General features: G+C 51.2%; 1 protein-coding gene across 1 annotated transcript in view; it reads right to left on the bottom strand.

Annotated features, from left to right (window-relative positions):
• ESYT3 (extended synaptotagmin 3) overlaps window positions 1-21961 on the bottom strand; it is a 66104-nt gene extending 44143 nt beyond the window's left edge. Inside the window, exons 1-5 of the mRNA XM_077130250.1 lie at window positions 21635-21961; window positions 6468-6509; window positions 4299-4433; window positions 2446-2522; window positions 851-917 (exon numbers count right to left, since the gene is read on the bottom strand). Coding sequence (XP_076986365.1) covers window positions 851-917; window positions 2446-2522; window positions 4299-4433; window positions 6468-6509; window positions 21635-21961 — 648 coding nt within the window. The remainder of the gene's footprint in view (window positions 1-850; window positions 918-2445; window positions 2523-4298; window positions 4434-6467; window positions 6510-21634) is intronic.
• Window positions 21962-27865: the final 5904 nt, after the last annotated feature.

Genomic DNA, 27865 nt, shown 5'->3' with positions numbered 1-27865 from the left:
GCTGATTACATCTGCAGTCGGCTAGGAGGTGCCTGCTGCAGTGAATGATGTTTGATTAAATTGACTGGAAGCTTAAATGAGAGAGTGCTATGCAGCACAGCCCAAGCAGCTCAGCATTCCTCATCTCAGCACTCGCAACTCAGCCCAGGCCTTTGGAGATGCAGGAAGCAATCACCCTGGGGAAAGCTGTTGGAACCCAGAGGCCTGGAGAGAAGGCCAGCAGAGATCACCCTGTGCCTTCCCGTGCAAGAAAGAACCTCTGTTGAAAGTTAGCTGTCTTTCCTCTGAAGAACTAGTGAAATAAATCTCCTTTTATTAAAAGCCAATGCGTCTCTGGTGTGTTGCATTCCAGCAGCTAGCAAACTAGAACACCCGGAGTGGAGAGGCCTAGACAAAGCTGCCATCCACGACCAGCTCAAGGGGCCTTGAACTGGCCCCCACTGCCTCCTACCAGTGCACCGGCCTGCAGCCCTGCCTGTCTCAGGATGGTACAGCCAGCAGGGACCCAGGAGTAATCCCAGCTCTAATCCCTTTACTCCTGGCATGAGACATTCCCACCTTGTCAGTCCACCACAGTTCCTAAGTAGTGGCTCTACATCATTCCATAAACAGAACATCTCCCTTCTCTGGCAGCCAAAACCCCTCCTGAGGGACTTTACCCACATGGGCAGAGCAGTGCCTGGGTGACGCTCAGTGCCAGCACTTGCAGCTGTGCTGCCTTGGCCCGGAGCTCATCGGCCCTCACCAGCCCCTGGTTTCGGGTCATCACCCCTACTGTGCAGCCTGCTCCAGCAGAAGCCCCCCTCCCCCTTCCTTGACCACACCAGGGGTCACGCCACACTCCACCCACCTGGATCCCGTTCACACCAGCCTGAATCTTCTGCAGCTCCACGCTGATCTCACAGTCCCCGATGTAGCTGAGAAGCGGGAAGGGAGAAAGAAAGTTGGGAGGTGGGGCAGGCACACCTGCTCAGAGAGGTTGGGAAACCTGAGCAGTGTTGAACAGTTCAAGCCCAGGCGGCCGAACGCCAAGCCTGAGCTCTGCGCCGCTCGCAGGATCTTCTCCACAGCCTCGGCTCTTCTCAGTTCTGTACAGACCCTGACCCAGGCCACAGAGGCAGGCCCCCAGGTCCCTGCCTCCCAAAGGTGTCCCCCCCACATCCCCACCTCTGAGCATGAAGACAAGGCTCTGGGCACCACCTCACAGCCTGCCGTCCCAGAGGTGAGGAGGGGCTCTTAGTGAGCCCACCTTCCACTCGCCCCCCCATGACTGCACCCTGCCCAGGTGTCTCCACAAGGACACAGCAGCATTCCAGTTGCTTAAATCTGGCCATTCAGGTGAGAAAACCCCAGGTGGCTCCTGGGGAGGGAGAGGTGGGTGAAGGCACCAGGGTCTCAGGCTGTGGAGACAGGAGCCTGAGTCCAGCTGGTGGGTACAGGGAGCCCAGAATGGATGCCCTTGAGGGTACATACTGGGAGACCCTGTACAAGACCTGAAAGAGAGAACTAAGGGGAGTGAGATGGCAGTCACCAAATATCTACAGGACACAGGCAGAGGAGCCGATGTCAGCAACCACAGAACTGCCAAGGGTATGGGGGACATCCAGGGGCTGTCTGAGCTGACCAAGAGGCTAGGAGGGCAAGATGAACTCCATGTGCCCCAACTATTCATCACGAGTCTCATGGCAGGGCTGCCATGGCTGGGAGTGCTCTGAAAGCCTGCTCACTATTCCAGCCATCTTGAGACCAGTCCCTAAATAGGGATGCTGTTCCCAGAGCTGGTGCCATCTTCCCAACCTGCTCTCAGTGCCAGCCTCTAAGCTAGGGACAGGAAATATGAGGCACTGGAAAGGAACGGCAACCTTCTGGAACCTCAGGAGTTGAGTATGAGGGCACAATGCAAATCTCACCTCCTCCCAGAAGACTTCCTGGATTGAATCTCCCTTCTTCCCAACTGAAGCCTATTACTATAGCATCATTTGAAAGAGGTGTTTACCCAACCAGCTGAACTCGTCACTCATGCGTCTGCATCCTCCAGTTTCCCTGAGTGCCAGATCCCAGTTCTCCTCTTACCACCTGTGCACAGAAGTGCCTGGGCCCAGCCACAAGTTCCCATGTCCTGTCGCATTGCTCCCTCTAGCCACACCCTCCCCAAGGCAGGTGGCCTGATCCTCTAGGGCCTGGTCTGATGGGAGAAGCCAGACCTAGGCCTGGGGTCAGTCAGTAGTGGCCCTTCCGGGACTGTCACTGCTTTCCCCCTTCTCCTGCCACTCCTCTCCTCTCAAGCAGGGACCTTGTGCCCCAGTCCAGGGTTGGGGTGGGCAGGAGGGAGTAGCTGTGAGGGGCTGTTATACCCCAAATGGGTGTATATATGCTACTCTATCTGTTTTTTTCCAAAGAGTGGCCCCTGCATCCCCGGAAGCGCACCCTGGCAAGGGCACTCACCATATCTGCAGGTCCAGGACCACCTGTCTTCGGTTGCACTTGTTAGTGTGCGCCTGGACTCCGTTGACCTTGGGGCACTGGAAGAGACCCCAGAGGGGACAGGTCAGCAGAGTTCCTGCAGTAGGGACGGCTGGCAGCCACCCCCCAACCCCAGAGCTTCTGGCGTCCAGCACCGCAAACAGGAGCACTACGCTTCTGGGATGAGGCAGAGCCACAGCTCATCCTGCAGCCCTGTCTACCTGTGCACCCGACACCTCCTTGCCTGGACCCAGGCTTCTCCGCCCCTCCTGACACAGGCGTTCACGGAGCTCCTACTCTGTGCCAGGTATCAGACTGGGGAGACGGAGAGGGCAAGAGGCAAGGCAGGCCTGAGCCCACCCTCAGGGCTCACAGCCTGCAGAGGAGAGGACCCTCAGGGAGGGTGGCTGGGATGAGGTGCAGCCCATGCTGTCATGTGGGGATCTGGGGCTCCGGGAACACTCCCAACTCAGCCTCAGGGAGGCTTCCTGGAGGAAGTGGCATTCAAGCTGAGTCCTGCAGGTGAGTAGGGATTGGTGGTGTGGGGGGAGCACAGGGAAGGGAGGGATCTGACCCTAGGAGTTAGAGAATTAAAGGGCCCCTACCCCAGCACTGTGTTCCCAGGCTCTGGGGCTGAGGGCTGAGCTCATAGGTACTTTTCCTTCTTATATCAGTTTCTCCCCTCTGCCCAGACTCTTCTCTTCCCCTTTCAGCAGGGGGCACTGGAGTGGAGTCTAGTTATTATTTGTCAATAATAAAAAACCAAATTTCATTTGAGCTCGAGGCAATGACATGCATGCTAAAACGGTGGGAGGGCCGAGGGGAAGTAGGAGGGGCCAGGGTATAGGCCATGGAGGACTTAATGCCAGGACCAGGAGTCAGGTATTTTTCCTGCAGGGCTGCAGTATCTGGCCAGCCTGTAGGTTCCCCCTTCAGCTTCTCCTGACCTGGTAAAAAACTTCGCGGCCAATCAGCTGCCTCTGACCCACACCCCATAGGCATCGCCATCAGACTAGCAGCTGGGCTGAGCAGGCTTTTCTATAAACACAGCAGTTTGCAGCTTCCTGGTATGCCCTCCTTCCTGGCTAAACAATTCTGGTATCACCTCCTCCGGGAAGTCTTCCCTGACTATCACAGCCCCCACACCCCACCACTTCTGAACTCATACATTCCTCTACCGTTGTGCATACACTGCCATGCTCTCTTTGTGCCTAATATACAGCCCATGCTCAGGAAGCCATAAATGAATGAAGCAAGGAATGAACAAATGAACCAACAGATGCTGCCACAAGCCAGCCTAGAAGAGTCCTGAGGGCTCAGGCACACAAACTTCTTTGACCTGGGACACTTAATCGATTTTGCAGAACTAGCATGGGATTATAATACTGATTGTGTCAAACAGTCACTTAATAGAGAATTATAAAGTGCTCTGTGACCCTGGCTCTCCTCAGTAGCTGCCAGAGGTTGGAGACTGGGACTTGCACAAGGATTGTACATCTTTGTATCTATCTGGCTTCCACCACATGGCCACATTTTCAAGTTTTTGCTTGAGGAAAATGAAATTGTTTCCCACCTCTCCTTCCTGTTCCCTCTGACCCAGGCTTCCATGGAACATGGAGAGATGGTGGCCCTGGGACTGGTGGGACTGAAGGGTTTGGACTGAGGCTGAGATGCTGGGAAATGGGGGGGGGGGGGTCTGACCCCCACGAGATTCAGTGGGATCTTTTCAGTCAGGTGATTGGCCTGGATGGAGGGTGAAGGGCGGGAGGTGGGAGAAGGGTGAGAGAAGAGACTGAGCAGCCAGTCCAGGCTGACCTTCAGGAGACAGCACTGACCTTCTGTCCAAAGTAGAGCTTGGTGAAGGTAAAGGACCTCAGGTGGACACTCTTCTCCCGGATCTTGGGCTCCAGTTTCTCCCGGAACTTGTTTTCCATGATCATGCTTAGGTAGGGCCAGATCTGGGAGATAATCTGCAATGCCAGCAAGAGCTCTTCAGCGCTTGGACCTGTGCTCCCCTTTCCCCCAGGTTCCTGGCTTCCCAGGACAAGGTCCTGATTCTCTGCAGCCTGGCCACTGCCCCCAAGCTGGCAGCACCCATGGGCCTGCCCACGCACACACCTACCCACCTACCCATCCGTCCATCCAAAGTCTAATAACCAAGGCAGGGCGTCCCGCCCCTGTGCAGGCTGCAGGACCCCAGGCTTTGGTGCCACTCTGCAGACCACCATGAATTACTCATTCACTAAACTTAATATTATGAAGCCTTTACTTCTGTGATCTCATTCAACATTCTGCTACCAACAAGAAGTTGCAGGTGCTAGAAGTTTAAGGAATAAAAATAATCACAGAAAAACTTAAATTGTCTCCTGTGGGTTTAATTTTTTTTTCCTACCAATCAGAAAAGGCTGCTTTTGGCCAATTTCTGTAGTGGAGCAGCTGACGGTGCTGGTCTGAGAGCCAAGTTCAGAAGAGGAAGGTGGCAGAGACCTGGAGCCCAGTGGCAGGTGAGGGGCAATCAGGAAGGCCTGGGGTGGGGAGCCACCAGCTGGCCAACATGCTTTGTTTGGGGGCACAGGCGTCTCTTCTCTCCTGCGGACTTGGGCCTAAATTTAAAGACGGACCTTCCTTCCCCTCTCCCCCATCCTGAAGTCTAAAGGCTGTGAGAGTGAGGCTTCCTGGTCTCCACCTTGAAAATGGATCATCTCTTTCAGGGCCCTCTCTGAACACCAGCCCTTAGGGTTCTGCTACCTTCCCGTCACGCTGGTTTGTCATGCCCAGTGCCTGCTGAGCGCAAACCTCGTGCTTTAGGGTCTCAGCGCTCTAGTATGTGGTTTGTCTACACAACTGTGCCCCTGTTGTGGCCAGGAGATGCATCCCATCGGTCATCTCCAACACCGTGTGTTGACAGTGAAAGAAAGGCCTAATGCACCCGCAAACCCATGAACTAAACACCTGTGCAGGAGACACTCTACTTTGAGGGGAACAACACAAGTTTTGCCCTGGGGGGCCTTGGGCCTTGCATTAATCCACAGAAATCTGGGCATTCCCTGTACAACACCAAACTGCTTCCTCCAAACTTCACTAACAGGCTAGGAAGAGTTTTTATCTTTTCTGCAAAATTTCTGGTAACTTAAGAATACCAACCTTTGCTCAACAACTGTCAGGAAGTCCCCTCTTACACCTAAGTCAGTCCTACTATGGACTAAGCCTCATCCTCAAACAGAGGCACAGTTTGTGTTAGAAAAAGCCCTGAGTTAGGAAAGTACAGTGGGGGCTGCAGAGGAGCCTTCCCATTTATTGAGATGTTTGGGCATGTCAGGTGGAGCCCCAATTCTGGTTCCTCATCTGTAAGGTCAGAATTCCTGATGGGGGATGACCAGACAGGGAGTCACAGAGCCCTGGTGCAACCCAGCATCCGGCAGCAGAGCCCATGGGGAGTTCCTCCCTAGATGGTCTAGCAACAATCAAAATAATAACAGCAAACCTCCCCATGCTCACGATGTGTCAGGCATTGTAGTGCATCAATTACCTCATTAATTCTCACAACACCCCCATGAGGCAGGGACCATAATTGTTCTCATTTTACAGATGAGGAAAACAGCTCAGAGAGGTTAGGCAACCTACCCAAGGTCACACAGCCATGCTGACAGATCCGGTATCTAATTAGTACCTGACTCTCCAAGGAGTGGACTGCATTTTTTTTCTCTATACTTTATACCTTTTCTGCTGTGGCCATGCATTAATTTTTAAAGTTTATTTTAAAAAAAGAAAAGAAAGCCATTAGTGAATGACAAGAAGGGGTTGGGGGTGTGTGAAGGCCAGTATCCCACCCCAGCTGCCGAGGGCTACATCTGCCTGGACCCGGGCACTGGTCTACGGGCTTTCCCCGCCCAGACTGAGGATGCTGCGGGTGACTCGGTGGTGGGGCTCGCGGGCTGGAAGCGCAGAGGCGTTGCGAGGCCGGGAGTGCCCGCACCCCCGCCAGGGCCCGACCACAGCCTTACCTTGTTCGCCCACTCGACCCGCTCCACGTCCGGGAAGTGGATCTAGGAAACAGAAGCCCGGATGGTAAGTCTGGCTCCGCCCTCCACGCATCTGGGCACAGGGAGCCTGGCAGTGCCGCGCGTGTCCCACCCACCCCACGTGCCTCGGCACGCGCGTCCACTTCCACGCTGTCACCGTCAGGCTCTGAGCACCCGTCAGCAGCCGGGCCTGCCCTCCAGGACACGGTGGGGGAGGCGCACTCGGGGGCTGGGACGTGCAGGGGCACCCCCCGCCGAGCCACCCTTCCCCCCGCCCCCGGGTGGGATGCTGCAGGTGGGAGGCACCGGGGCTGGAACCCGGGGATCTGCATTTGCAAACTAGCCCGCCTGCCCTCTGGGAGCAGAGAACTCCCCTCCCTGTGCCTCCTGCCACCATGGCACCCGACTTTGCACCTGGCAAACTCCATCCTCTTTATTCACTTTAACGACACGAGTAATACACAGTCCCTGTTATTTAAAAAAAAAGAATTTTTTTTAATGCAGCTAAGCAAAATAAAATATATATTTTTATCTGATAGCCACTGTTAACAGGTTGACGCATTTCCTTCCAGATTTTTCCAGAAATCTGCATAGTTTTCACAGAAATTGAAGTGGCCACAGAATTTGCAGCCGGCCTTTTTTCACTTCACAATATGCTGTGATTGTGCTAACTCCAAATGCAATCGCCGCGGATCTGAAAGGCCGACAGGGGCATGGGTGCCGAGTCCAGCGGCAGCTCGGGGCGGGGGGTGGGGGCAGGGTGCCCCACCCCCGCGTGGGTCCCAGCAGCGCCGCCCAAGCCGCCCCCACCCCCGACGCCGCGCCTGCTGGGTGCGTCCCGCCCCGGTCCCGCCCCCGCGGCGGAGGGACGGTCCCGCCGGCTAACCCGCATGGTTCTGCCAGAGCTAACCGGGTCCTGGCAGGAGTCCGGTCTCCACGTGTCCGCGGGGCCTTCTCACCCCCCACACACACCCCCACACACCCCGGGAGGGCTTCTGGGACCCAAGAGTATGTGCGGCGCCTGACCCAAAGAAATGGGGCAGAAAAATGGCAGTGACGGTCAACACACTTGCCACACGACATCAGATTCATCATGGGGGGGGCCGGGACCACCCAAAGTGGGAAGCGTCTGCCCCTCCCACCTGGGGGCTGGGAAGGTGCACTGTCCAGGGCTGAGCCCATGCGTCCAAGCAGCCGGCACACCTGCGCACCCAGCACCTGCCGGGCCCCACAGGGCTCCAACGCACACCCCAGCCTAGGCCACCCGCCATGGTCCCGCGTCCACAGGGGAGAAAGCCGGGCTATCGACTGACGGCTCCGGTCCTCTGCTGCCCAAGCCTGCTGTCCGTCCACTCTCTCCTCCCACCCCTACCCCACCTCTAGGCCCACCTTATGTGCAACCCCCACCCCAACCCGCCAGGGGGTTCCGTGCCCCGGGGGAGCTGAGAAGTGGTGATCCACCCCACCCTGAAAAGGTGATCCAGCTGGTGGGAGCTGCCCTGGCCACACTTGGGAGCTGGTCAGCAGGCTCTCCCTGAGCTGCCCCAAACCTCCTGATTCAGTCTGTGGGGTAGGGCCCTCCAACTTAATTTTAACAAGCTCCTGAGCTCCTGGCATGATGCTGGGGTGCAGTCAGGGCTGCTTATGAGGGATCAGTGACCAGCCCACCCTTAGCATTAGTGTGACCCACCCCCAACCCCACCCCAAAACCGCGGGCAGCCACGGAAGGCTCAACGCCTGCTCCGATTAAGTCATCACAAGGCTCTCTGGGCCACCTGCACCTGTGTTTTAGGCTCCTTGCGAAGAGGTATCTCCATGTAGCTGGTCTGAACCCCCTGAAGAGAGCAGCAGTTCAGACCAAGAAAATAAGAGCCCATCAAGTCACCCTATTCTGTCTTAGGAACCTCGAAGGCCCCCCGCCCCCCACCAGCCTGAATCTCAGCCCCCGCTGTAACCCGCAGCCACAGCACTGCCCTAAGTTTGGGGCAGGGAATGAAATCAGAGAGGCAGATACTTAATAGAACAACTGTTCATCCTTTCTCATTTCCACCTACACAGCCTATTTTTCCATGGCAACTGGTCCTTTCTGGTTCTTGTGGAAGAAATTTTTCCCTGGCCAAACTTAAAAGTTATTCTACCTTTTATCTATTGGCTTTATACTTGAGGTTTCACAATTAGGTCTTTATAATCTATTTGGAACTTTTTATGTAGGATGAGATAGGGATATAATTTTATTTCTCTCCAGAATTCCGCAATATCACTAAGGCACAGCACATACTAAAAAAAAAAGAGAGAGGGAGAAAAATCCATCTTGCCCCTTCTGATCTGTAAACCTACTTCCCTCAAAAACCTGCTTCTCTAAAACCCTAGAATGCTCTGAGACCCAGCATCAAGGGATTGAGAAAATCCTCTCAACCAAAAGGGGGAAGAGTGAAATGAGACAAAGTGTCAATGGCTGAGAGATTCCAAACAGAGTGGAGAGGTTATCCTGGAGGTTATTCTTATGCATTAAGTAGATATCACCTTGTTATCTAAGAGGAAATGGAGAGGCTGGAGGGAACTGCCTGAAAATGTAGAGCTGTGTTCCAGTAGCCATGTTTCTTGATGATGATTGTATAATGATATAGCTTTCACAGTGTGACTGTGTGATTGTGAAAACCTTGTGTCTGATGCTCTTTTTATCTGCCTTGTCAACAGATGAGAACATATGGAACAAATGTTAAAATAAATTTAGTTTGAAATGCTAGTGATCAGTGAAAGCAAGGGGTAAGGGGTATGGTGTGTATGGTTTTTTTTTCTGTTGTCTTTTTATTTCTTTTTCTGAATTGATGCAAATGTTCTAAGAAATTATCAGGACGATGAATCTGCAGCTATGTGATGATATTGTGAATTACTGACTATATATGTAGAATGGAATGATCACATATTGGGAATGTTTGTGTTTCTTTCTGGAATTTTTTAAAAATTAATAAAAAAATTAAAAAAAAAAACTTCTCTTATATACCTCGGTGTGTTTGGCGGTCAATTCTATTGATCTGTTTTCCTATCCCTTACGGCCCTCTTCTAGCATTATACTTTTGCGCTATGTCCTAGGGTTTTTGTTTTTCTTTTTAAAACTGATTTAGGTAATAGTAGGTATTATAGGATCATTTTGTCAATCTTCAAAAAAAAAAAATCCTCCTGGGGTTTTGATTACTATATTTTTGAACGTGTGGATTAATTTGTAGGAGAGCTAACATCTGTACAACATTTTGTTTTGCATTCATGAGCAGAATATTTCCCTTTAATATAATCACCATTTTATCGTATTCATTTTTAGGACCATAAATTTTTAAACTTTTTTTCTATAAAAGTCCTTTATTCTGTTTTGTTAGATTACTCGGTCAGTTTTGCAGTTTTTAAAAATGGTATTTCAAGATGAAAAAGAAAAAAAAATTTTAATGCCATTTCAAAACAATAAAATAGAAACAAGCTTAAAAATAAAAGTGGCATTTCGTTTTCTGGGCAATGTTGCTGAAATTTCTTACTAGTTCTAATTAATTGTAAGTGGACTATTATAGGTTATTTATGCACATTTTAAATCGGCAAATAACTCCTGTATATTTGTGCCCCATTCTTCTCCTTATTTCTCTTGTTTTACTTCTTCGGCCAGAACCTCTGACACTAGCATAAGCAGGAGTCTTGGAAGCAGGGTCCCCTATCTTGTTCCTGACCTTAAGAGGAAGTGCCTGGATTTTCTCAATTCAACATGATTTTTGCAATATATTTTTGAAGAGTAGCTTCTATCAGACTGAGGAAGTTCCTTTTAATTCCTAATTTTCCAAAAGCTTTCTTTATACCTGGGAATTGAACTATATTTGATACTTTCTCAAATCTACTGGGATAAGCACAATATTTATTTTCCCTTTAGTCCATTAATGTGGTCAACTTAAATGATGGTTCTTTTTAAAGCAGAATCATCCCTAGTTGCTGGGATAAATTCCACTTGAATTTAATGTAATATATTTAGTTAGCCTAACAATTCATTTTTTTTATACTCATGATTCAAAATGATACCAATCTATCATTTTTGTTCTTGTGCAGTTTATATCTGGGTGATTTACGAAGAAAATGAGTTGGACAACTTTTCCTGTCCTCCTGTTTTGGAAACAAATTACAAATATAGGAATTATCTGATTCATGAAATTCAGATCTTACTTATAAAAGCACCTTGGCCTGAGGCTTTTGGGGGTGATAAATTGCCATTCTCTTTCTTTATTCAAAGTCTAGTTACCTTTTTTTGTGATAATTTTGGCATTTGTATTTTTCTAGAAATGTATCTTTCATCTAGGGTTTCACATTTACTGATATCTGGTTGCTTTTGTTTTACATGGGCAGGCATCAGGAATCGAACCCGGGTCTCCAGCATGGCAGGCGAGACCTCTGCCTGCTGAGCCACTGTGGCCCGCCCTGCAGTTGTTTTAAATGTTTACTTTTTTAATTCTATAGTTATTTTTCCCTTCTCCATTCTATTTTGGTTATTTTCATCTATTCCATTTTTTTCATTATCAATCTTGCCACAGCTTTTGCCCATTTTGGGAGGGAGGTGCTTTTTCAGAAGATCAGCTTTTATTGTTGTAATTTCTTTCCTCTCTTTTCCTTTATTTTAAAATTTATTTTAAAATTTCTATTAATTTTCATCTTTATATTTATTAGTTCCGTCCTTATTTCTTTGGTCTAAATTTGTTGCAATACTTTTGTTCTTAGAATTGAATGCTCATCTATTTGTATTTTTCTCATTTTATGATAAATATATTAAAAGTTGTAGATTCTCCTCTAAATAGAGCTTTATTTGCTTACTACAATTTTTGACATAGTGTTTTCATTGTTATTTTGCTCTTTTTTCTAATTTCCATTATATTCCCTTAATGAGATTTTAAATAGTAATATTTTAAAGTATCCATACTAGCTTGCTAGAGCTAACCATTTAATGTTTTCTAATTTCATATCTTTGTGGTCTGTAGGATATCAATGTTTTGGAATATATTGAGAATTCCTTTGTGGTCTACTACATGATTAATTTTTGGGATTGTTCCATGTATGATTAAGTTATTAATCATGTCCTTCAAATATTCTTCTGCCTTTACTTTTTGTTTCCTTGATTTATCATTTTCAAACAGGGATGTACTACAATTTCCAAGCCAAACCGCTGATTTGTATATTTCTTCACTCAATTCTGTCTGTTGCTAGTTTATATTTCAAGGTTATATTATACAGTACATGTATAATTGATTATATCCTCTTAATTATTGCATCTTTTATGAACTTATAAAATCCCTTTATCTTTATTATGTATTTGCTACCTACTTTGTCTAATATGAAAATTGCCACTCCAGCTTTCAACGTTGCCCAATTATATCTTTTTCCATCCTATTTTCAACCTTTCTAAATTCCTGTTACCTCATGTCATCTAATACTTGCCTTGATTTCTTCTTAGCCCCATTTTACAGACAAGGCAGCTAAAGCTCTGACAGTTAAGCGACTCACCTGTGCTTCCCACCCGCTGTGGAGTGCTAGTACTGAGACCAGACCCAGCTCTGCCCCACCTCAAAGCCTGTGCTTTTCCACTCCACTCCACCCCTCCTCTTAAGAAAACCGCCTGTTTTCCTCTTCCATAGATAGCCTAATGTAACAGAGGATTGCTTTATGGGACCTAAGCCATGCTTTATAGCTTATAAAGACCATTCCATAAGCACTTTCAATGGATCCTCCTCTGAGATGAACAGCAAGAGACAGACGAGGAGAGGCTCAGAGACTAGTTAGTACCTGCAGAGATTCCCCAGGTGAGCAGAACCCAGATATTCTCACCTGCCTGTGATGTGAGCTCAGCTCCCAAATCTTCTCATCCACTTTCCCCTCCCCTCCCTCACCTGAAAGGTCAGCATTTGAAATCCATTTCTTAATGGTTTTTCTAACCTATTTCCTGTGTATTCAAAATTCCACCTCTTCATGCCTCAGGATTCTCAACTGCCAAGTGGGTACAATATTACCAACTTCACAGGCTGCTGAAAAGACAAGACAAGGCATACCATGTGCTCAGCACCCTTCCTAACTCGGTCAGCACTGCAGATGTTGTTGGAAGTTGCAGCCACGGACCCCTGGGCCCCCAGGGACATGCCGAGAACAAGGTCGCTGGGCTGTGTGTCCCCTTTTGTCTGGCCCAAGGCCCAGCAAACTCTCTACTGAGTCTGCTGCTTCCCCGTGCTCTGCCTGTGGGAGACGCCACTGAGCGAGCGCACAAAGAGGACGCACCGTGCCGCGGTTGAGGCGGAAGGCCGCAGCAGGTGCTTGATTGTGGTTTCCGGGCCTCCAGCCGAACGGACGGGCCGGGGGTGGGCGATAGAGACGCAGAGAGCTGGGCGGGTGCCTGCGCGCGCCGGTGGGGAGTCCCAGCCAGCAGCGCGCTTGCAGAGGGAGGCAACGGGCCCCATCGGAGCCTCTGACTCGGGTTTGCTCCCGCTAGGTGAACCAGGAGAAGGCGGGGAGCTACCCTCAGGCCGAATCCTCCCCGCCAGCTTTCTGTTCCAGTCCCCCGGGAGGCGGGGGAGGGGCCGCTAGGGGGGATGCCCCCCCCGCCCCGCCCCGCAGGGAAAAGGGCTAGACCGGGACAGCAGTTCTCAAACCTGTGTGTACAAAAATACCACCCGAGTTGTCCGTTTAAATGCAGATGCTTGGTCAGGGCCCTGAGATTTTAATAGAGGGGACTGGGGCGGGGCTGGGACCCTGCATTTTTAACACGGCCCCAGGCGGTGGGGGGTGCAGAGGGGTGGAAAAGGCTCCCCAGGCTGGAGCGTCTGCACCCAGAAGGGAGACGCTCCACCCCCAGGCCCCCCTCCCCCCACTAGGGCTTCACCCCGGCTGTCACTCCTGCGAGAATACTGCTTTGCCACCCAATTCTCACCAGCACCCAACAACCTGCGGAGGGCCACCGTTTTTGTTTGTTTGTTTGTTTTCTTTTACCAAGAGAATAACGTTTACTCTGCAAAAAGCTACGGAAGGCACGAACTAAAAGGCAAAAACACGTTCTAGCACCATAATCTTGTCTGGCTCTGCACTGCACTTCCCTCTAAAAGGTGAGCCACCCCACCCCAAGCCTTCTTTCTCCTGCTAGGCAGCTGCAGTAGAAAGTGCAGACAGGGGATCAGATTTCTTGCTGACTGATAAAAAAGCGACGCTGTTAATTTCTTCTCTGCCCAAATCCATGATCAAGTGAAATCACGACTGTGAATCTACTTCTGAATGGGTTAGTGCTGCAGACACAGTCAATAGTCTAGCAAGGACATCCTTGAAGAAACACGCCGTCCTGACGATGTACTATGGGTGTGAACAATTAATTCCCCAAAGCAGGCCCGGAAAGGTCCACAGGTGCCAGGGTCTCCAGGATCCTGGATCCCTGCTGGTCCCCTGCAGCAGCCCTCGGGTAGTGTAGACAGCTCACTCCCCTGCCCACGTGGGGCCTCGGGAAACTAAGACACCCCTGGCTGCTGTGAGCGAACTTGGACCAAAGCCTTCCTGGCAAAGGGAATATTTTAATGAGCGCATTTTTCAGACATCATCAAGGGAGTGGCAGTAATGAGAGCTTCCAGAGAAGATCCACTGTGCAAAGCAAACTCAAATCGAAGTCAGCATTCCCAGCCGGCAGAGGCCACCAGCACTCCGTCTCTAGGTGGGATGTCTGTGCTTCATTTTTAAACCCTGGAGGACAGTGACTCCACGAGAGTGAGGAATTGGAGCCAGAGCCAAGGTTACATCCCGCTGGGGGGTGGGGGTGGGAGCTAGGCGGGGCCGGCACAGCCGGGACTGGGTGGGCGAAGGGGCCTCGAGACCGGAAGGTTTCACTCTACGACTATGCCCTGTCCCTTCTCTCGGGACGGTGGCTCCTCCGGTGAGGTCAGCCGTGGATAGACACACGCAAAGACAGACATGCTAAGTTGCATTCCCAGATATGTGCACGGGCGAGTCACACCAAGTGATAGGCAGACACGTGCACACATACAGCCAAGAGCACAGAGCCTCCCACGTAGACACACACACACACACACACACACAGCCAGACCTGCGCACAGACACCAAAGCAGCACACAGACCCACAGACACCCTCTTTCTCAGAGGGCCTCGGGGCTCATCCCTGCTCATGGGGCTCTTCTTACATCTCTCCCTGGCCTCGCCACTGCCCGCCCCACATGCTGCCAGCCCCCAAATCCCACCCCACGCTCAGAGAAGAGATGAGCCCCCTCGTGCTGGGCACCCTGCAGGCGACTCCTACAAAAGGGGGCCATGCTGGACTTCAGTGGGTCTCGCCCTTCTGAGATAAGCTTCTGCTCTGTGGATGCCTGTTGAGAGCTTCCTGCTTTACCCGAAAACGTGCTCCCCATTTCACCACTTTTTCTCTTGGTGAAGCATTAAGCCTTTTGTCCCTTTTTGTGCTCTGTCCTTTGGAGGGAGACATTTAACCTGAAAACCGCTTTTAAATTTTCTCGCTTTTCTGCCAAAAAGCACACTGCTAAAAGTGCTTTAAGGGAAAGAACTACCTTGCCAACCTGACATCCTGCCTAGGTCTGTTCTACAGTCCACAGGCTCCCCAATATCCAGCCAGCCGGCCAGGGCCAGACCAGCCCCAACCGGCAGATAAAACTCAAAGGCGGGCAGCAGCTGTGGAAACACTGGTGTCCAGGAGCCTGTACCCCTTTTAAGGGACAAAGCCCCAGGGCAGATAAGGACTGCTCTGAGCTGTCCACAGAAGTCTTTTAAGGGGACCCGAGTGATGTGGTTGCTGAGATTCCAGTGATCCCCTTCAGTTTGGTAATGCCTAACCTCTTGCCTGTCAAACTAGTAAAGCTCCAAAAAGGATAATACCCAATGCTGGTGAGGCCACAGAGAAATGGACAAGAGTCTTTAGAATGCTCATAAGCTCTGGCATGTTAGTTTCACTTCTAGAAATCTGTACAAAGGAAATTGAGAAGCTTGGACCAGGATTTACATAGCATGCATTCACTGTAGTATTTATTCAGCTGACTATTACTGAGAGCCTCCTATGTACTGGGCACTGGGCTTGGAGCCGAGAGTCTGGAAAAGAACAAGACACACACCTTGCCCTAAAAAAAACATTCAGCCTAGCAGAAAAGCCAGACCCAAAATAGGTAGGTGCAAATTAGGATGGGAAGAGGAAAAGGAGACGAGCTAGGGGTTCTCAGTGAGTCTTAAGAAGACAGCTCCTGGAGGAGGTCTGAGCGCAAACTAAAGGACAGCTAGGCTGAGCGGCCCAGAGGGAGAATTCCAGACACATGGGGCATCGCCACCCACCCTCAACCACCCAAGGGGAAACTTGGAAATAACCTAACTGATCAATGTTAGAGAAATGGTTAAGCAACTTACGGTATATCCATATTAAGGAATGTCATAGTTCTTAAAATGTTTTTGGAGAATGCTTATCACATGGTGTTAAAAACAAACAAACAAACAAAAAAAGACAAGGAAGAAAAAGAACAGTTGTTCCCATAGACCTTCCTATCTAAAGAGCATACATCCAACTGTAATGACATATGTCTGGGTGGAGGGACTGTAAACGCTTATTCTAGTTTTTACTTTTAGGTCATTTCCAAATCTTCAACAAAGGAAATACTTTACTAAATGCAGCATGGACAAAGAAAAGCAATGGGCGATTGCGGGGTCTTGCCTTGTGCTCCCCTCCCTAGCTTGGCTGTGGCTTTCTTAGGGGTTCAGGGGGCAGCCTGTACGTCCTAGCAGCACCCCTGAAGTTACTGGGACACTCCCACAGAACAGCCATTTCTGTGTGCTGCCAAGGCTCTGGGCCAGACCACTGGAAGCTGGTGACCAGCTCTCCACACCTCCCTATCCGCGGGAGAGAGGCCACCACTGAGGAGGACAGGGGCTGTCCCCACCCTTAGCCCTGATCCTCCCCCACCATGTGACCTCCCAATTACTGAGGCCCTCAGGAACCTCATTTGGAGAAAAGGTTGCTCTGGATACTCCCATCCCAGAGAGACATGGCCTTGTACATTGAGCAATGCACAGCTAGTCTGTCAAACTCATGTGAGTTTGGTTATTATAAATTGCCACCCAGAATATACTCACCCTATGGTGAGCAAACCAGTGGAAAATTTTGGATCCAGAGCCCTCCACACCCTACCACAGCCAACACCATAGTGCTTCTTCCTCCAAGAAGGCTTCCTGGGCTACTTCCAGCCTAGTTTAGATCTCCTCCCTTGTGCTTTCTCAGCACCTTGGACTGCCCACCTCTTAGGGCTACTTCCACTACATCAGAAAAGGCTCTTCTCATGGGTCTGAATCCCCATCTGGCCTTGAAAGTAGGAACCATGTATCATTCATTCCAGCAGCAATGGGCCTGACACATTGCAAGCACTCAATAAATGCTTGCTGCATGAGTCCAGGAAGGAACACATGGATGCCTGAGATCCCTGGGTTGGGCTGGGAGGGAGGAGGTCCACTTTGTCACTCGTATTGCCCAATCCCGGCCTAGGCCATGATTAGTTCATAAAGCATCACTGAGAACCAGGGCAGAGACGCAAGGCACTTAACTAAACCCTTCCGCCATTTCCGTCCTGAGCACAGGCCTGATTCCAAGTCAACTTAAATGGCCTTACAGGGTGACAGGGACCTCAGGGTAAGAAGTCCCCCAACTCCAAGCAGCCCCCAATCCGTCCTAATGTTTAAAACCAGGTCTCACCGCACCGGCTGCAAGGATCGAGATTTGTGAGCAAATCTGAGAGCAGTTCATGTGCCTTCCCAGCCTACAGAGAAACCCCAAATGTCATCAGCCCTTTCTTGAGTCAGGCTATCTTTCTCTGGATGCCTTAATTTAGACATTTTTATGGCCTTAGAACTGTAAACTTGTAACTTAATAAATCCCCCCCCACCTAAAAAAAAATTGAGGGTGACCAAGATAGCTCAGCACTGTCATTGCATTTAGTTCCTCTAACTGACAGAAGGATCAGCACAAGACAGACAGACCACAGGGGCCAAGGCCCTAGAATGACCACCTGCTCCGCCCATAGAAAGCATCTCAGACTCTGCATTAGGAAAGCAAAGCACTCAGACCCTTGTGGTGTGCCTCGGACACCGATGGAAGACTGTAGAGCCCACTGCTTGGTGTGAATGCTTCACCTTTCCCTAGTGTTTGCCTCCACTGGATCCCCAGAACATATGCAGTTACATGGCAGGAAGGCAAGAAAGGCTGGGGAATGGGGTCCTCCCAGAGAAAAGCCACCTTAGGACTGATTAATTCTGGCAGATTGCCAGGGCTACAAATAATGCTCTGTAGAGCATTTAATCTCATCATTTCCAGAGGGGACTCAGGGGTCCGGAGAGGAGAGAGAACCTTGTCAAGGTTCCCCAGTAAGGGAGCACCAGACTCCACGTCCAGAGCCTTCCATCACGTCATCGCCACCCCCAGCAGGTGAACAAGAGTTAAGTGTCCCAGCAGAGCTGCCAGCTGATTACTATCAGAGGCCAGCTGAGCATGCCCCATCTAGACCTGAGACCACAGCCAGGTATGATCCAAGCTTTCTGACAGTTCTTTCCATTCTCTACCCTGCCTCAGGCTATTTTCCTATCAGTTACCCCTCATCCTCCATGCAGGAACTGGGCGAGGCTTCACCAGCTCCCCATCCACTCACCAGCCCAGTCACGGCAGGGGCAAAATCAATATCAAACCAGTCAGCCACTTGGTGCTCTTGTACTCATTAAATAACCAGTAATGAAGAGCTCATTCAAGGGCCAGTACAGGGCACTAATCCAAGAAGGAAGCAGACAGAGCTTCAAACAAGAGCATCAGAGGCCTTTGGGGCAATGAAGCAGCAAAGCTTACTCCAAGAAGGGTACTGAGGACCCTGGAACACGAAAGACCAGCTTTGAGGATTGAAGAACAAGCTGTTTCAGGGGTGTCCCAGCTGGAACTCTGTGTTCCCTTGGGAGGAGATCCCAGCAAAAGCCAGGAGAATGGGACGATCTCATTGATGGGCTGGCTCTGCCTTCCTCTCACTTGCTCTCTGCAGTCACCCAGCTCCCCAAAAGACGTGTTTTGCTGCTGGCACACTTGGTAGTTAGTTTCATATTCGGAAAAGGTGGTTAGGAGGCCCAAGGAAATTGAGAACATAAGTCACAACTCCACTGAGCACTCACTTTCCAAACCCTGAACCTCACCACAGCTGTGCCCAGCAGATAACACCGCACCCACTGGCCATGTGGGAAACCGGAGGGCTTAGGGATTCACCTGAGGTCCAGAGGGAAGCGCGTGGTGGAGCTGGGGGTTCACCCAGCCCTAAATACCAACGCCCCCGCCCTTACCAGGCTGTGCACAGCCCCTCCTCCTGATCGGAGGGCTGACTGAGGCAGCTCTTAATTCCTTCAAAAGCATATCTAAAAACTGCCATAGAAACATTTCTTATGTAAACGTGGCAGCCGATCCTGTGTTCAGAGAAGGCGCAGTAGGGCCTGCCTCTGCCTTCTCTGCCCACGTGGTCAGGCGTACTCACAAGACAAGGGGGATCCTCCGGTCCTTCCTTCCTCGATGCCCTTTTTAAAGAAGAACCCTTTCTTTGAGTTTTATCTTCTACAGAAGGAAACCCAGATGACCAGTGGGGCTGGCTGGAGTTTGACTAGCGACCAGATATCTGGGCTGAAATGGCTTTGAAGATCCAGCCAACGCAATCTCCGTTTACAGGTGGGGAAAGTAAAGTCCAGCAAGACAAACCCATCCTCTGACCACCTGGCGGCAGCAACCGGGGACAACGTGCTGAGGACTGAGCACTACCCGTAACGCTGACAGCATTAGTCCTGGCAGGGTAGCATCTTCGCTCCCAGTGCGGCCTAGCCTTGGCCTCCACCAGCATCCCAGAGGCATGGTGCAATTAGAAGAGGGTGCCTTTTCCAAGTGGGTGCAGTGCCCAGAAGTGGGCTGGGTGGCCATCCCCACTTCCTGGGTTCTCTTGGATAGGAAACAACATGCACAGCTGCACAAGGCAGGCCTGAGCCTGGCAGCCACATCCAAGACCCTCCTCAGCTCTTCCTCAATCCTCCGCTATGGATTTGCCACCTGTTAATCTGTAACAATATCTCTGGAGCCAGGGAGGTCAGAGGCCCTCACATTTTCTCCAAACAGGGAGGAAGGCACTGAAGGGCTACCTGCAGCCATAAATACTTCCATCGTTCAGGCTGCAAAATCTTGGGGCAAGGGCTGGCACTGCCCCCACCACACCCAGAAATATGTCTGATCCATGAACCCTATGTTTTTCTAGGGTGGCAGAGAGCATAGGGAGAGGAATATTCCCCAAACAGGCTCCAGCTTCTCCTCATCCTTTCCAGGATTGGGAAACGCCACGCGGCCGGGCAGAAACGCATATCTGCATCTAGTTGTGTGCTCTTTGCAGGTGTCGGCACAGTTAACCAACTTCCCAGAGCTGCTGCTGCTGCTGCTTCTGGGTTCTCCGCCACGCTAACAGACACCCAGCCCCACCAACTACAAAGAGCCCTGGATCCCTCCCTCACAGCGCACTCAAAGCCAAGAAGCCTCCCAGGTCTCCTGCTGCACAACCTTCATGCCCCTTTTTCGGCCCCATCTAACCACCTTGGCTCAGACTTTCTAGTCTCCCAACTCGTCTCTCTCCTCCAGCCTCACTCCTCCTGACTCTGCCTCCATGCTGCTTTCTGGAGGGCCTTTCCAAAACCCTCCATGCTGCAGCCATCCGCATCAGGCTCAGCCTCCAGCACGCCTGCCTCGGTGTGACCCCTGTCCATGACCCCCTACCACTCAGCCAGGCCAAACCACACAGACTCCCTTACGCACTGACCAAGCCTCTGCTTTGCTCTCATGGATCCCTCTGCCTGGAAAGCCCTCTAAGCACCACTGCCTTCACTCTGAGTTTAGCAGGTCTTGGCGAGCCATGCAGCCAGGAGAGTGTGGGGAATGCAGGCTGAGGACAGGCCCTTCCTGGGAGGCAGGAGACAGACGGGAAACCAGACAGGGTCTCCTTTACCCGAAACCTTGGCCCCCTGGCTGGATCCTGTTCAGACGCCTTTGTACATGTCATGCATCTACCTCCTGCCCCAGAATGCCCTCCTGGTAGCAGAGACATTATCACCTGCCTCTGTGTCACTACACACAGCTGGGTCAGGCCTGAGCTAAGATGTGTGGTGTGAAAAAACCTAGGTTTCAGAACCACTGCCTCTGCATGAAGTTAAGTGTCTAGAGGCCTCACTAGCAGGCAGAGGGGAGGGGAGGGCTGTGACTCGGCCCAGGCTGAGGACCTCATGGGCTGAGACCATCATGGGGTCACAGCAGAGGTGTCACAGGTGCCCGGGCTCCCGCAGCAGTAAGCACGGGGTGTGGGCCTTTCTCCAGGTCCACACTTCTCAGACTCACAACTCCCTTCTAACTCCACACGGAACACCCAGGATGACCAGGGTCTGGCAGAGACAGGCCCCAAATACTGATGCCCCAGAGAGGTGGTCACCATGCTTTCTTATTGTGCATTCTTATCAGGAAAAGTCCTTGGCCACCTCATCCCCAATATATGTAGCCCTGTTTGCAAAACTTTACTGCCAACCCACATATTAGATCTAAGTAAGGGCTCTGGGGGGCTCTGGACATATCCCTGTGGGCCTGAGTTTATCTGGAAGAAATCTGAGAAGCCAAGGCCTCCAGGAAGGCAGGTTTGCCAGAGACCACCCGCTGGGAGGGGCCGGATCAGACCCCCTCTTTCTGCTCCCAGCAAGGGTTTCCCAAATTCACCTGGCCATAAGAATCACCCAGGGCAGCCAGACCGCAGGGTGGGGCCCTGGAACTTGTTTAAGTGGGCCAGAACGCTGGAAAACCCTAGTGGGTGACGGGTCTCCCCAGCTCCCTCCCGCTGCACCCTGAGGCCGGATCTCTCGCCCCCACACTCCTGTTCCGGCCTCAGCCTAAGGGAACCCCAGCCTGCGGTTCCTGCCAGTGCTCTATTTGTGGATGAAAGTTTTGCACCTGTCTTCTTTCTTGGAATCCGTTGGCAGCTGGAGGGATTGCCTCCTGTTTCCCACCCCCCACCCCCACCCACCCACTTCCGACGCGCGCGCGGCCGGGTCCGGCTCACCCAGGCCGGCAGGTGCTGGCCTTGCAGCTCGCGGCTGATGAACTGGCGTTCGTTGTCTAGGAATTCGAAGGCGGCCGCCAGGCGCCCCAGCTTCCCGCGGCGGTTTTTGCGCCACCACATCCACAGCAGGGCGCCGAGCAGCAGCCAGGTGATGCTGAGCCCCAGGTAGCCGGTCAGGTAGACGGGCGCCAGGTAGAAGAGCACGCGAGCCCCGAAGGCGTAGAGCTCGGGCAGCAGCTGGCTGGCCAGGCGCGGCGCGGGGCCCGGTGCGCGCTGGACTCCCTGGGCGCCGGGGGCGCGGGGGCCGCAGGGGTCCTCCGCGTGCATCTCGTCGCCGCTGCCGCGCCCTCTCCGAGAACTTCACCCGCGCTCAGGCCCGCGCGCCCCGACGCCCCGGCACATCTGTTCCCGGCGCGCGAGGACCGCGCCTCGGCACTGCGCCTCCTGCGGGGACGCTGTGCGGTGCGCCGGGCCCGCGACCCGCCAGAGGCAGACTCGGCCGCCCCGGCGCTCGGCTCCGGGTGGGGACCGCGGCGCCGCCTGTCCCCTCCTGTCCCCGCCCCCAGGGCCCGGCGCGGGTGGGAGGGGGCGGCGCCTGCCGCAGTCAGGAGAGGAGCCCGGCCCGGAGGGGCGCGGTCGCCCAGGCCCGGGCAGAATCCTGCGGGCCGAGGTGTTCGCCCAGGCGCTTTATGACTCACCGAGAGCTGTGAACCTCTGGCTTGTCAGGGAGAAACAGCTCCTAAAACCTGTTTCCTACACCCCACCTGCAATAAATACACAAGCTAGTCTAGGGGGGCGGTTAGGACCCTCCACGGGGGGTCTGACCGGCGCCTGCCCCCTCCCGCTGGCCCCTCGAGTCCTGCCAGCAGCCTTCCCTCGGAGTGGGTGTCCTGTTGGTGCCTCAGTGCGGACATTCACCCGGCCTAAGGACTGTAACTTGTAACGTAATAAATCGCCTCTGTAGAAGCCAGTCCATTTCCGGCATATTGCATCCCCGCAGCCTTAGCAAATGGAAACATAGGGTGTCAGCTGCGTCTTCTCTGCCTGTTTCATCGAACCCGGGGCTTTGGAGGCCAGGCCCATCTCTGGGGCGCCCAGCACAGCAGGTGACTGGGGAATGACAAGTGAAAGAAAGAGCAGACCCTGGGGCGCTTGGGGTCAGCGATGACGCCCACTAGTCCTGTTTAGCCCTTTCTGCGTGCTCTGACCTGGCGGTGCCCTGCGTCAAGTTCAGATCGTAAATCAGCTTGTGGCTGGCGAGACGTTTTCCACAGCTCAAGGGAGGGGGCAGACCTTTACCAGAATGTGATTTTTAAGAGTTCACAGGTGTCTTAGCTTCCCAGCTACTGAAACAAATCCCATACAGTGGGTTGGCTCAGACCCAGGGATTTATTGGCTCATGGTTTCGAGTCTAGGAGAAGTCCATAGCTAAGGCATCAGCAAGGTGACACTTTCTTCCAAAGACTGTGGCGTTCCAGGGTTGGCGGATGCAAAACCTGGTTCCTGGCTTTTCTGTTGCATGTGATGCACACAGCAGGGTCTTCTCCTTTCTCTTCTGGGTTCTACTGGCCTCCGGCTTCTGACTGCTCCCTGGGGCTTCTCTTGATGTGTCCAATTTCCTTTGCTTCTAAGGACGTCAGCCATATGGGACGAAGGCCCATCCTCACCCGGTCTGGTCACAGCCTAGTAGCATCTTCAAAGGTCCTGCCCACAGATGGGCGCACACCCACAGGCGCAGGTGTGAGGCTTAGCATGCCTTTGGGGGGAGGGCATGAGTTAAATCCCCAACAGTAAGTGCAGGGGAATGATTCCAAATGATTCCATATTCCTGCAACAGTTTTACTGAAAATTGAACGGATGGGTGACACACAGAATACCGGTATTTCCCTCCAGCTCTTTCCGTCTCTCCCTCTGGCTTTCTCCTCCTCCCCTGGACGAAATTCCTCACTACAACAAGTTTTATCCGCTACAGGTGTGTTCCTGGTGGTCCGACTCCTTGGCCTGTGCTTTATTTCTTGACCTTCCCCCACTCAGCCAAAACCGAAGCTGAATTCCCAATTTAACATCCTAGTGTGCCGGCATGTCCCGCCAGACCCTTAGTTTGGGTCAAACAAATATAGGAAATGCGGCTTGCTTGAGCTCCTTTTTGAGGAGTCATGTGTAAGCAATCCTGTAAAGGCTCTGAGAAGTCCTGCAGATTTTTTTTAATTTAAAATTTTGTCTAACCCAGTGTTTCCCAAATTCTTTGGCCACAGACCCCTTTTCTCAAAATACCTCTCTGCTGGTTGACCCAGGTCAACTTAAGTCAAAGAAGTGAGAATGAACGCTAGGGCTACTGGCTGGTCTCATGGGGCTTGAGGCAGGAGTGCAGCTGCCTCTCGGGATGGACAGGCCAGGACTCACCTCCGCATCCCTGCTTCTCTCCCTGCTGACTTGCCTCTTCTGCATCTCGGGGTGAAGGGAGAATAAGCACATTTCTCACAGCTTCCAGGGCCGCAGGGCTGAAATCTCAGCAACCGGGAACCTTACCCCTGTCCTGATTCCAAAGTCCTAAGAGAGAGAAACTAACCATATCTCCCATCCGCTCTGCCCTCACAAACTCATCTCCCACCTGGGTGATGTCTACGTGTGTGTGTGTGTCTCTGTGTGTTTGTGTGTGTGTGTGTCTGGGGGAGGATTGCCAGAGAAAAGAATGTTGTTGGCCTGTGAGCTGGACGGACATCCACTAAAGGGGTCCAGCAGGAGATCTGCCCACATCCTACAGATCACTGCTACACCCAGCTGCACTGCCCTGTCTGTTCCTTGAATCTGCCAAGCTCATTAGTGCCTCAAGACTTTTGTACCTGTCCCCTCCGCCTGGAATGAGCCTCTGCTAAATCTGCTCCAATTACATTAGGCTGGAGGGATTGTAGTTGGTTTCTTTTCTTTTCCCCTTTTCTAAACTTTATGATCATTAAATTACTGTCATAAAATAAGAACTATATATGTATCTGTGTGTCTGCTGCGGGTCTGCGTGTGTAAATGTGTGTGTCTAATATGGAAGTCAGAACTTCCTTCAGTACCCCAGCTGAGGTGGACTCTGCCCCCAGAGCATCAGAGCCGTTATTTGCTTTGACCTGGACACTCTGCTTTAGTTTCAGCAGTGGCAAGAGATGGTCTGATCACGGCAGAGCCCAGGAGGAATGTTGCCCTCCAAAGCCTTTGCCGGAACTGACCTGAGGGCTGGCCATGTTCTACCCCAGCTTTTCAGAGCGTGCTCGCTCATCTGCTCAAAATCCTTACTGGCCACCCATTGAGTGTCAGGCACTGTTGTAGGTACAGGCAATTTGGGTTGTGCCAAACAGACAGGACCCTGACTCTTATAAAGGTGACGTTCCAGTGGGAGAAGACAAACAACAAACAATCAGATAAAAGGACAAGACAAGAGTAAGTAGTGAAAAATGCAATGAGGACAGCTGCAGGAAGCGGTGTGAGAGAGTGAAAGGAGTGGGGTGGGGGCCTGGCTTGACCAGGATGATGTGGAAGGGGCTGTCTGAGGAGGTGACATTTGAGTTGAGACTTAAAGAGAAGGCTGACTGCGCATACATTTTCATCTTTTTAGAACTTAATACCTAATGAAAGCATCTCTCCTTAGGGACAGCACTCTCTGCTGTCATTGGTTTTACATTTGCGTCTCCATACGGGAGTATGAAGTAATTTTCTGTGTGTCTGTCCTGTCCAGCAGGCTGTGAATTCCTTGAGGGCAGTGGCTGTATCTAATGCATCTTTATATCCTCAGCGCCCAGCACAGAGCTTGAAATATAGGAAGAGGTGGGAGGGCACGGGGGTAAGGCCTTTGTAAGTGTTGGCCTCGGCTTAAGTCTAGACACAAGCACTCACTGACACTGGGATTCTGGAAAAGGTATTTAACTTCTCTGCTAAGTTTCCTCATCTGTAAAATGGAGATCACAGTAATACTTAAATCATAGGGTGTCATGAAGATTAGACATAATTTGCATAAAGCTGTATATCCAGCTGGGAAAGTTGAGTTTTATCTGTAGAGTTTGTTTTTTACAGCAAGAATGTATTTGTGCATTATCTGTATAATTACAACCAGTATAATTATAACCACACCAACAGTGACTTGCTCTCTGTCCTTTGGCAAGTCCCATTCCCACACTGGACCTCAGCAATCTCTTGGATCAAATGAAGAGTTGGAACCAGAGTGTCTGTGAGGTTTTGACCCACTTGGGGGCTCCAATTCTCTGAGTGTATCTTGATAATTTACTTGGTTATCAAGCTTAGCACCCAGCAATGTGTCAGGCAGACAGTAGGTGCTTAATGTTTGTAGAAGCACACACACATGAATTAATACATGAATCTGTTAGAGCCAAGAATAGGATGGTCCTTAATCACATCATCTGATAGGAAGCCACAGAGGGAGCTGCAGAGCCTAAGCCTTAGAAGGACCTAGCCTATAATTTTCAGGTCCAGCCTGAAACCTACACAACAGCCAGTGCAATTGATAAAATGTGTAGGGCACTATTTATGGTCCCCAGGGGTGGGGCAGGTGCATCTAAGAAGTCAATGAGTCTACACTCTCGTCATGAGAATGCGGTGAAAGTGTGCGACGAGGTGGCAGGGCTGTCCCTATGATACGCTTCGTGATCTGGCCCCACCCACCCCCTCCAAGATCACCTCCTGATGGTCCCATCGTGCACCCCTGTTCTTCAATCCCTCCACACTTCCCACACACTCTCACACAACCTTACGTGGGAAGGAGGTCCCTTGTGGGTCAAGAGGGAGTTCCTAGGCACGTCCATCAGGACACAGAATTGTGGCCTTGCTGCCATCTCAGAGGGTAGGCTCCAATGGCTGCCCTCCTCCAACCCAGAGATGGGGGAGGAGACAGGGGGAGGGACCACTTCAGCCCGGCCTCCTTCAGAAGCCCACCCAGGCAGGTTCTGTGACCTCAAATGCCTCCATATATGTGCCCCTGTCCACCCTTTAAATGCCCCATCTTGCTGAGGTGTGGTTGCAGAACTGCTTAGATAGGGTCCAAAGGCCATGCACTGGGGAGTACCCCTCACCCCGCGTTCAGTACTCTTCCCTCCCTCATCCTCCTTTCCATCTCTTGGTGCTAACTTCCACTCCTGCAATTCTCCACTCCCACAAATGAGTACTTTATTTACTAAAAGTAAATGGGAGCAAAGGCAGCTCAAAGGTTTTCCAAATGAAGGAAGGCATTTAAAAATTTTTAACTTTTAAAGATGCTGGAGTAGGGGGCACCAGCAGTCAGTCCTTCCACCAGAACAAATATTAAACAGGCAGGAACTCTCCGACACAATTATTTTGATACTCCAGAGGCCAGAAGAATAAATAAATTGCTAGAGAAATCGATAGCTATCTGGAGACAAATGAAAATGAGAATACAACATATCAGAACTTATGGGATGTGGCAAAGGCTGTGCTCAGAGGAAAACTTATTGCCCTAAATGCCTACATTAAAAAACAACCAAGAGTAAAACTCGAGGACTTAACTGCTCACCTGGTGGAACTAGAGAAAGAACAGCAAACTAACCCCAAAGCAAATAGAAGAAAAGAAATAAAGGTTAAAGCAGAGTTAAATGAATGGGAGAACTAAAGAACAATAGAAAGAATCAATAAGACCAAAAGTTGGTTCTCTGAGAAAAACAATAAAATTGATGGACCACTAACCAAGGATGGAAAGGACCTCAGTAAATTAACGTATTAGTTTGCCTGTAGATTCTTTTGGACATTCCAATACTCCAACTGCATTACCTGCAAGTAAGTGCTGCGCTGGTTTGAAACTGCTGCGCACCCCAGAAAAGCCAGTTCTTTAACCCTGATTCAGTATTGCTGGGTGGAACCTTTTGATTAAGTTGTTTCCATGGAGATGTGTCTCTACCCATTCAAGGTGGGGTCACTTACTGGAGTCCTTTAAGAGGGAACCATTGTGGAAAAAGCATTAGAGCCCACATAGTCAGAAGACCTTTGGAGATGAAAAAGGAAAATGCCCCTGGGGAAGCCATATGAAACAACATACTGGGAGAGAAAGCTAGCAGACATCATCATGTGCCTTCCCAGCTGACAGAGGGGTTCTGGACAGCATAAGCTTTTCTTGAGTGGAGGTAATCTCTTGTTGGTGCCTTAATTTGGACATTTTCATGGCCCTAGAACTGTAAATTTGCAATCTAAAAATTCCCTTTTTAAAAGCCATTCCATTTCTGG

Source organism: Tamandua tetradactyla, chromosome 15 (genome assembly GCF_023851605.1).
Source record: "Tamandua tetradactyla isolate mTamTet1 chromosome 15, mTamTet1.pri, whole genome shotgun sequence".
Lineage (NCBI taxonomy): Eukaryota > Metazoa > Chordata > Mammalia > Pilosa > Myrmecophagidae > Tamandua > Tamandua tetradactyla.
Note: the sequence above shows the minus strand (reverse complement) of the source record. Positions and strands in the feature narration are given on the sequence as shown.